We start from the raw sequence: 11,118 nt of genomic DNA on the forward strand, positions 1-11,118 counted from the left end.
CGAATTTCAAAGTGTAATACGCTTTTATCCACTAGATGGCGCCAAACCGAATTTATCAAAAACGGTAGTTAAAAAGATTTAATGATTTATTTTAACTGCCTTGATGTTTGATAGTCATTCTGAGTCTGATCTCTAACATAAATTCCTTTACAAAAACACAATTTTTTAAGCTTTTTGCTCAAAATGTTTTATTTTTGAAGAGAAATATCCATATTTCAGTGGTTAAATTAAGTGGAAAAAGTAAATATATAATGAAACATTTTTCCCCATTTTGTTTGCTTGTTTGTTTGTTTATTGTTTGTTTGAAAGCAGAGGGTGTGTTCTTTAATTTGATATAATTTGTATGTTTATATATTTATAGAAGATAATTTTTCCTGCAAGGAATTTTGTGAAACTTTTGTTAAAATCACAAAAATGCAGGTGGGAAACTTTTCTCAAAAGGCTGGCGGTGAATGAGTTAAAAGCCAGTTGCGCTGGCGCTATATCTAATCCCTATTTAGATGACGGACTTTGTAAACTGAAAAATTAAGCAGAGGAAGAAGACCACCAGTTTAAGAACAATGTTAAAAAATGTGTTGTTTTCATTTTTATTGAAATTTTAATTTTTTGGATTAAAACCTTTAAAAGCCGTTTTCTTTCAGTCGTAGAAGTACAAATAGCAGGCTTTTAACTGCTGTACATGTATTGATATCCTACATAATCATTGTAATCTCATAAAATAATTTGCAAATATGCAAGAAAAGGTTTGTACTCTAAAAATACAAACAAGAGATAAAGAATTTACAAACGTGCGGAGAGCCGAAGCATTTCAGCACTCGGACAGCGCCTTGGGTTTTTTAAAAAGCATTACTTAAAATGTTTCTGATCTCATCATATCCACAGGTACAGAGTCATCATATACAATAAATCCGTAGGGTAGCATTTAAAAAACATTAAAAAATATATGCATTTGTTTAAAGCAAAACATTTATTTACTTACCAGGCTACAGGTGAAGCAGCTCTTTACGCCTTCTAACGTCTCATAATCGGTCCTCATTTATGTCCAAGAGACTCAATAATAATCTTTTACATTCAATCCTTTAATCTTTCATATTTAAAAGCATTTTTGTGGTGCTGCGCATTTATGTATGTAATAAGCAAACCCGCGTTGTCTTCCCGTTTATAGGCGCATATTACTAACGCACTCTTTAAATAACAAAAAAACAATATTGTGCCATTGACTTTAGACCAGGTTTTTGTTGGTCAATGGCGTAGTCTATTTTAGTTGCGTCAAAATAGCAATGCACCAACAATGTGCCTGAACACACCTCGTTTTCAGACCAGAACGCCAATGGGCGCAAAATTGGGCGCAAATGCTTTTGCTATTTAAACAACGTGGCACTGAACGTGAAAATGATAATTGCGCCGGGTTGAAACTAGCAAAAGACACTTGCGTTGCGCATTGCGCCGGATGTATGATCGAGCCCGAATAGGATAATGTTTTTACCCTTAGTGCAGGAGTCACAAGTGTTTTGTTTTAGACAGATTTTAAAGGTAATGAATTTATTAAAGGACTGTGTTAAAAGTACCTGCTGTAAATTAACAAACTATTTATAAAACTGTTACCAAGGCATAAGAGTAATGAATTAATATTTAATTAGGAGATTAGCTATCATTTTGACAAATGGCTTAAATACACTGTAATACACAAAACCATATCCGCACTGCTGTGGCAGGCCATCATTTGTCCCGTATTTCAATGTGAGAAAGTTGGCAACCCTATCTACAGAACACAGAAGCTCTCTGCCTCTGGAGCGCACATGGAATTGTTCGATAGTCTAAATGTTGGGCCAAATCTCACTAAAGTGAGCATCACTATGACCGACTCATTAAATGAGTATAGAGTACTCTGAAGTCATTTTAGATCTGCTGAGACCAACACAACATTTGAGAAACACCTGAGATCACACATCATCTTAAACTTCTGACATTGATCAGATTTAGTCTCTGATAAAATTCTGGCAAAGTTTCTCCCGTTCACTAAATTTGACAAAAACCAGTGGCTCTAACCACACATTACTCTATGTTGTTGCTATAATGTTAATGTAACGCTGGCTAGGATGACCTACAGAATTTTTCGTTATAAATATATGCTGTTTTGTATGTACCCAGCTTTACAGGAACAGTGTTGCTCTTCAGTGTTGTTATTCTCTGTCTCAATGGCGAGGTGGTGCTGTAGTTTCGTGACTTTCTGTCTGCTTCTGTCTAAAATCAGCATGTCATTTTCCCAGAAATAATAGTAGACTTATAGTAGAAATTTATAATTATTTATATTTTCCCTCAGGGAGTGCACAAATTGACGATGAGAGCACCATGTGTGTTTTTTATGCTTGTCGGACATAGAAGAGGGATGGGGCTTTGCAAAAGGTCAATTGGTAACACCTAAATATTTGAATGTTTTTTTTTCGTTTTTTTTACTTTTAATTGAAAAATTTAAGTTGAAAATGGTTAAATATTTAGGTTACTTGTTACTAAATGAAGTTTTTAAGTAGAGCAGCTTTCACTTTTTACAGTGTAGTCAGTACTCTTAAACATCAAATGTCTTCTTTACAGCTTACAGCGTGCAAATGTAAGTTTTTGCTTCAAACGAGGCCTTTTTGTGTTTTTAATTTATATCCTTTGGGTGCACACAAGCAATTGAGGTTATTTAAATTCATGGTAAGATTTTAAGTTGGCCGAAATGACCTCTGGTTTCAAAATAAATCACAAAAAATTGACACTCAGGATTACACAATCATAAATGGCAAAATTACTTCCTTGTAGTGACCTATCAAGTGTACACTAATGGCCTTTAAAAGGGCAATTTGTGAAGCGCTTTAGTTCACAATCCCCTTCATGTGAGCCAAAAAAATCCCTTTGGAATTCAATCTGTATTTGAATGTCTGCAATGTAAAAGAAAACACTGATGTTTAAATAGTCAAATCTAATGTACATAATTTGTGTGTTTTTTTTTCTTATAGCTGTAACTTTAATTACATTTTTATTATGTTATGTTTATCTACAGCTCTAATAAGGATAACTCAAAAAGTGTCCCGGTGAATTTGACTTTAAGCATTGTAGCAAAAGCAGAGGTGGAGATCAGAGGGTGAGTGTCTCTCTTTGTTTGTTTCTTTTAGTTTCGTTTACTACATTTATTTATTTATTTATTCATTAATGTTTGTATGTCTTTAAGTTTAATGTAAAAAATGGCCAAAGTCCAATTTAAATTGTGTGCATCTTATAACCGCATATTATGACCACCATCTCTTTCTGTCTCTCTTTATCTCAGTGTGTCCCACCCAGCTCAGGTTGTTCTACCTTTCCCTCGATGGGAACCCAAGGAGAAACCTGTGAGAGAGGATGATGTTGGCCCTCAGGTCCAACACATATATGAGGTAATAAATAAACGCAGACACACTTACACAAATACAAAACAAGACCACTGCATAAATAAACCTCAGACCACCAGACTAAAATATTATAGAAATATTGTAGGGGTACTGAAAGTAATATTTCCTTGTGGAGTAATTTGCATTCAGCAAAAAAACTGCTTCTAAAAAAAGTTTATTTGATGTTTGTTTTTGTGATGTCTTTTGACCTCTTTTTGCTGTGAGAGGGCCTCACTAAACTGCATCTGTCCTGCGGCTATTAATGCTTTAATTGGCTGTAATGTTGGCCAGACGCTCTGCAGATGCTTCCTGTTAGGAGCTGCTTTAACTCCGTCGTCTTCTGCTAATGCTAATGCTAGACAAGAGTGTCTGATTTCAATTAATTTAATGTTCAGCAATTCATGTAAATTCTTTTTTTATACTGAATACAAAATGAACCGTATAAAATGTACTTGGATTCAACAACAACCCTTGAGAAAATGTGTAGTTAAATGTAGTTTTACTACAGTAACATAGCAAAAAAGTATTTTGCTTTTTTATATTGACTAATATAATACATTTATATTTTATATGAATATTTACTAATTAATAATAATTTACTATCTTTATTATAGTAAGTCATTAGTGCAGTAAGGAAATCTATTGGGTGGAGTAATTTATGATTTTACCTGTAGTTGTCTTGCAGTATTACAAATACCCCAGTTAAAGGAACACGCCGACTTTTTGGGATTTTAGCTTATTCATTGTATCCCCCAGAGTTAGATAAGTCCATACAAACCCTTTTCATCTCTGTGCGTCCCGTAACTCTGTCTCACGCACCCACTGCTAGCTTAGCACAAAGACTGTAAGTAAATGGCTCCAGCTATCATTCTGCTCCCAATAAGTGACGCCAACATTTTCCCATTTATACGTTGTGATTTGTGTAGAACTATATTCTCAGAAGGCGAAGCACTGCTACTTGGGCGGATTGATTTGCTTACATCATCCCGTGGTGAGGAGCAGAGAGTTCGCGCAAGTGTTGTGCTAATCACTCCACCCAAGCAGCAGTGCTTCACCTTCTGAGAATATAGTTCCCAGTATATACAGTTAAAAGATGGCTGTGTTTCATATGACCTGTTATTTGTACACGAGCAGTATGCTAGCTGGAGCCATTTACTTCAAGTCTTTGTGCTAAGCTAGGCTAGCTAACGGAGATGAAAAAGGTATGTATGGACTTATCTAACTCTGGGGGATACGGAGAATAAGTTAAAGTCCCAAAAAGTCGGGGTGTTCTTTTAAACTATGGGTTTTATGCCAATACTGCAGGACATGATTTTTAATTTTAGATCAGTCTGATTCTGTTTCTAACCAGTTGTTTCTGTATTTCTCTCCTCTGTGTCAGCTACATAATAAGGGTCCAAGTGCAATAAGCAGAACTGTGTTGAAGGTTGGCTGGCCCAGTCAGTACCGTAAAGAGCATCTCCTGTATGCCCTTCAGATCATTACTGATGGACCTGTTCACTGTAGTGTCAATGGCTCCCTCAACCCACTGGAGTTAGAGGTAGCACATACAAACTTGCTCTATCACACTATCCTAATCTAATCTTTCTTGCTTTCTCCCTAAGGGTTTCATTCTTAAAGACAGCCAAGACCTGAATATCTTTCTAAATTCAGATGTGATCTTGCGCTCTCTATGACCTTTCAGTTTCCAAACTGCATACAACTGGAAAAATCAATCATTTATTTACCCTCATGTTGTTCCAAACCAGTCTGACTTTATTTTTCCATAGTACACCAAAATTACAATGCTGAGGAATATACTGGTCACTGATGGCACCGATAGCCTGCGGTTAGTGTGCCGACATATAGCGCCAGCGCGCTCACAGTGACCCAAGTTCAATTCCCGTCTCCCGATGTTCCTTTGCCAATCCCACATATCCCCAATATCTCTACCCAATACTTTCAATCAACTCTCCACTATCCTGTCCTTATAAAAGTAATACACTGGTCACTCTATTCACTATAACAGTATAAGGATTGGGGCTGTCAAGCTTTAAAATGACAAAAGCACGATTAAAGTAACATAATAGTGGCCCATTTGAGTTTTGATGCTATTCAGTAGCTTTGTGTGAGAGAAATTTTGTTTTGGATTTACCAACAATCTTTACCTCAAATGAACTGTTTTTGCTCAAAGTGTATTGCACTTTTTCATTGCATAGTAACCCATAGTTTGGTTTGGGTCAGGTCGGGTCAGCTCACATCACTTTGGCTTGGTTAGCTGTTCCATCGAGTTAAGTAAGACTTCGGAGTGGGAGGGATTATAGGCGTGTCATTATATTTTGCGCTGCCTACTGCTGTGACATCATACAAGTGAGAGCATCGTTTTACATTCCCATACATTCATTTTAATTCTCAGTCTGCCACAAAATTAAAATTGACCACCACAAATAGATGTTTGCACATCGCGTTTATCACCACCTCTGTCTCACATAGGTACATCTCTGTACATAAACCCGTGAGCCTCAGTGAAGTTGCATTTAATTAAAGGAGCATTTCACCCGTAGAAACATTAATCTTTATTAAAAGTGTGTCATATTTGTAGTCGAAATGTAACATACATTTAGAATTTGGTGCCTATTTGACCGAGAAAAGGGATGTTTGTAGTCTCACTCCCTCACCAAAGATATTGCACTTCCTTCTTTCAATGATGCAAAATGATGATTTTTACATCATTGAAAGAAGGAAGTGCGACACTGAAGTCTGTATTTCTCCTGTCTCGGCGACAACTGAGAAAATGATGCATGATCATTCAAAAACATGACTGGGGTTCTAACTATACAAAGCTAAATGCAAATGGGTGAAGTGTCCCTTTAAGCATATATGCAGACGTACGCGTTGCAAATGTGCCACCACAAACTGCAAGTCTGGAAAAAAATGTTATGGTGTTCCTGATTCACAACTTGTGAATGTTTTTCATCGCTAAAAGGGAGTTTGGGAACTTACAGCAAAGCACAGATGACACAGGTTTACTCGAGACAGCGCAAGTTAGCACGAGGGTAAAGCTAATCTTTTACATTATAGCGATGACGCTGGTAGTGATGATTCTCTCAGACCAATTGGTGATCTACAGTGTTTTCGTGTCACATTTTGGTATCAGCTCAGATCGATTGGAACCCCGACCGAGGTGGTACTAAAAAAAGTATCGGGTTCTACGAACTGAACCCAGTGGAAAAGCTAAAGTAAGCTGACCCAAACCAAACTGTGGGGTACTATGCAATGAAAAAGCGCCTTTTGATTTATGAACAGGTCTGTCATAAAATGTATTAACAATGATTTTATGTAAAATGTTTTTATTTTCATGGGAGTAAGGAAGTCAAAAAGGGTTTGGAACAACAGGTGAGTGAATTATAACACAACTTTCAATTTAACAGTGTTCCGGTAGCTCAATAATAGAGCATTGTGGGTTTGATCCCAGGAAACACACATTGTAATGATAAGTGTATACGTCGTAATGAACTTTGTGATAAAGTGTCTGCCAAAAACATAAATGTAATTTTATAAAGACCTTTTCCCATTTAAGATCTTACCTCATACTCACCGAGCTAATTATATGAATTCATGATCTTTATTTGCTTCATCTCTCTCCAGACTTCAGTCTTGTTCTCTTGGTCTTTCGTTGTTATTAATCTCACGTTTCTGTGATCTTTTACTAATGAGCCTCAAATAAAATGTTTATTTTTGAACAAAGAAAGTGTTGGACTGACTCTGACATGTCTGCTCTTTTAACTGGACTTTATTAAAGCTCTTCGGATTTCATGGGCTGTCATTACAAAGCATCACAACTCCTGTGTTAAGCCTCTTTGCCTTGTAACTGATCTGTGTTCATGCTGAGTTCAGAATTTTAACCACCTGGACTGATATAAGAGCTCTTTCCTGCAAAAACACAGCTAAAGTCATTTTTGTGACTCACTGTTTTCCACATTAAAACATCCTACATAATGTAAAGAACATTCTGTAAAAATATAACCTTGATATCTTTAATACTTTAATGTGTAAGGTCATTTCAAAGATTGAAATTACAGTTTTTTTCGATTGCTAAACGACAGTGGGCACAACTGGAGTCACAAGTGCAAAACTCTAACTACAGTCTGCACAGCAGCAGTTCATGTGGACCAAACTCTAGTTTATTTTTCATTGCTTGAACACAGTTTTCAAAACTCTACACACTTATCCCATGACTTTAAACACAACCTGCACAACACTGTGGATTTACAGCATTTTGTTCAAATGCTAACACACTGCTGTCAAAACTGTGAACCACACATTCAAAACAGAAAATATTTAAGCGTTGTGCCTTTCAAACACTGCTGATTGCAATTTTATATAAATATAAATTCCAATGTCATATATATGTCCAATGTCATATATATATTTCATATATATATAAAATATTACTTTTTATATAAATATTATAGGTAGAGCTCAGAAAGACTAATTTTGGAAATGAAACAAAGAAGACGGGTTCGTGGAGGGAGAAGGGTGGCATGTAGTGGCCTGATGCTAGAGAGAGGCAGGATTAGCCCCTCATTTATTGGTTTGAATTACAGTATGTACTTTTAGTTTCTACCTTTTTTTCTCATTACTGTAATTCCATAAATTACTACAAACTATTGAAGCAAACTGCCAATTTTCATTTACCTTAAAGAATTATGATGTTCTAATAAAATCATGTGATAAATCAATCAATAAATAAATAATTATTTGAAGAAAACATTACTTTGTATGAAGTCACTGAAATTGTTCAATTTGTAAAGAAAAAAGTTTGTATTTTGTGTATTGGTGTTTGATGTTAGTGTTTTTCCTCTCAGTGTGTTGTGAGTGACAATGTGTGTTATCTCATTGAGGGTTGTGTATAGTGTTTGGCTGCACTGAGCTGTTTTGAGTCATGTGTTTAGAGTTGTGTTGCTTGAAGTGAGTTTTGCAGGTGATATGTACAGTTTAGCTCAGGTGACTTTTGGTATTGCAGACTGTAGTTAGAGTTTTGCACATGTAGCTCCAGTTGTGCCCACTGTCGTTTAGCAATCGAAAAAAACTGTAATGTAAAATTGATGCTTCTACTCTCATAAGATTATGAACTTTAGCATGGATTTAACATCTGTCATTAAGCCCAGTCTCACGAAATTACGTACCTATCACGTAAATATTTGATTCTTTTTCGTGATACTGTCACGAATTTCCGTGTTTTTTCATGACCTTATCATGAATTTCTCTTTGCGTGTCATTGTCACGTATTGGTTACTGAACTGTTTTATCATATTTTCTCACCATTGTCGCTTCGGTTTAGGGTTAGATTTACATAAAATTACATCCTTACCCAAACCCGACTCTAACCCTAACGCCAGGCAACAATGGTTTAAAAATCAGAAAATAAAAAAATAAAAAGATAGTATAAAGCAATACTTAAAGTGACATCCTAACGCAAACATCAAATCTAACCCTAAACCGAAGCGACAAAGGTTTGAAAATAGGAAAAAGCAGTAACCAATGCGTGACAATGACACGTAAATAGAAATTTGTGACAGTATCACGAAAAAGAATAAAAAATAAACGTGACTATAGGTATGTAATTTCGTGAGACTGGTTATATTAAACAGATTCAAATTGAATATATGTGTAACTGCAAAAATAATAATAACATCATATACTATTTTTCCACTCTATGCTTCCTTATTCAAAATGATAAATGCTTCTTCATTTAAAAGTAATTTATAAGACAAAAGCATCTGCTAAATGAATAAATGTATACGTAATGCTATGTCTCTCTTCAACACGCAGACCTCCACACTACAGGACACTCCAGAATTACTGGGATTTCTGAGGAACAGCAGCGGTCCGACACGCCACAGACGATCTGTTTCTACGGCTCAGAGCTACAAAAGCAAGATCCTGGTATACACGCATAAAACACTTGCTCATAGACACTCACCGGTATCTTAAATCACATATCATCTTAGATACGTGCCCTGTGGGAACAGTGTTGTAGATGTGACAGATAGGCTTTTATGTTGTTCTTGACATGTTATGAGGACCTATGTTGACCTCAAAGGGTGAGTTAACCTGTAAATCTCACAACAGGTAATTCATATTATGCTTATTGTCTCTCTTGAAGCGTCTCTTCGGGGGATTGTATTATGTGTATGTGTGTAGCATGGAGAACAGCTGGTCTTAATAGTCAAAAAAAAAAAGATAAGACAGGTCAGAGGTCATCTAGTCACATAAACAAATCAAGTGTATATATACTACGTTCAAACAGGATAATTTGTTTAAAATAGCTTAATATCTGTTATTCATAGTGTTATTTAACAATACCTTTGTATAATTTCAAGGGTACAAGGGTTTCTAATGAACGTTATAAAGGCACAGCACACCTGCATGAACAGTAATGACAGAAAGAAGATTTAAGTTTCTGTACACGATATTAAAGGATTAGTTCATTTTAAAAAATCCAGATAATTTACTCTACATCATGTCGTCCAGAATGTTGATGTCTTTCTTTGTTCAGTCGAGAAGAGGTTGTTTTTTGGGGAAGACATTCCAGGATTTTTCTCGTTTTAATGGACTTTAATGGACCCCAACACTTAAGAGTTTAAATGCAGTTTAAAATTGCAGTTTCAAAGGACTCTAAACGATCCCAAACGAGGCATAAGGGTCTTATCTAGCGAACCGATTGTCATTTTTTGAAAGAAGGATAATAAATATGCACTTTTTAACCACAACTTCTCGTCTATCTCCGGTCCTGCGATGCGCCCGCGCGACCTCACGCAATACATCATCACGTCAAGAGGTCACGGATGACATATGCAAAACTACGCCCCAGAGTATACACGTGTGGAAAAAGAGGACCGTTCCGACGGTGTTGAATATCGAATGATCCTACATAATGTCTTTGTGTCAGTTTATTGTTTAAAATGGTCTGCTACTGTGCGTTTCATATATGTTCCACGTGACCTTTCGACGTCATTACGCAATTGCGTGAGGTCACACTGGCGTGTCACACAGTCGGAAGAAGACGAGGGGTTGTGGTTTAAAGGTGCATATTTTTTTTGTTTTTCTTGCAAAAAATGACAATCGTTTTGCTTAATGGGGTCCATTAAAGTCCATTAAAATTAGAAAAATTCTGGAATGTTTTCCTCAAAAAACATAATTTCTTTTCGACTGAACAAAGAAACACATCAACATTTTGGATGACATGGTGGTGAGTAAATTATCTGGATTTTTTTTAAAGAAAATATACTAATCCTTTAAAGAGAAATATAAAATAGCATCTCAAGCTTTCGCCATATGTCTAATGTGTGTGTTTGTGTGCAGAACTGCTCTAATGTCATTTGTCTAATGGTGGAGTGCATTGTGGATCGTTTGGATCGAGGGCAAAGTGCAGTGATCAAATTCAGATCTCGACTTTGGGCTCACACATTCTTGCAGGTAATTCTTTTCTTGATGTCACGTATACATATGCTGGTGACCACCTGAGCTGGTCTTTTTAGCATGAATATGATGTCTTATTGCAAAGAAGGTTGCAGTTTGGAAACTAGGCCATGAATATCCATTGACCATGTAAACTGTCTCAGTGTCTTTAGCTGTTATCTTGATGGTATACATGTAAAGTCCAGCTTCATGCTGAGGGGATTTCACTTCTTAAATCACTGCGTGATCAAAGGCTCCTGTAAGGGGC

The 11,118-nt window shown here is 36.2% G+C and overlaps 1 protein-coding gene across 1 annotated transcript in view; it reads left to right on the forward strand.

Moving 5' to 3' along the window:
• The window catches only part of itga8 (integrin, alpha 8), an 84,254-nt gene that overhangs the window by 66,685 nt on the left and 6,451 nt on the right, over window positions 1-11,118 (forward strand). Inside the window, exons 23-27 of the mRNA XM_055210602.2 lie at window positions 3,044-3,124; window positions 3,308-3,413; window positions 4,789-4,947; window positions 9,222-9,335; window positions 10,755-10,868. Coding sequence (XP_055066577.2) covers window positions 3,044-3,124; window positions 3,308-3,413; window positions 4,789-4,947; window positions 9,222-9,335; window positions 10,755-10,868 — 574 coding nt within the window. The remainder of the gene's footprint in view (window positions 1-3,043; window positions 3,125-3,307; window positions 3,414-4,788; window positions 4,948-9,221; window positions 9,336-10,754; window positions 10,869-11,118) is intronic.

This window comes from Misgurnus anguillicaudatus, chromosome 10 (genome assembly GCF_027580225.2).
Source record: "Misgurnus anguillicaudatus chromosome 10, ASM2758022v2, whole genome shotgun sequence".
Taxonomy (NCBI): Eukaryota; Metazoa; Chordata; class Actinopteri; order Cypriniformes; family Cobitidae; genus Misgurnus; species Misgurnus anguillicaudatus.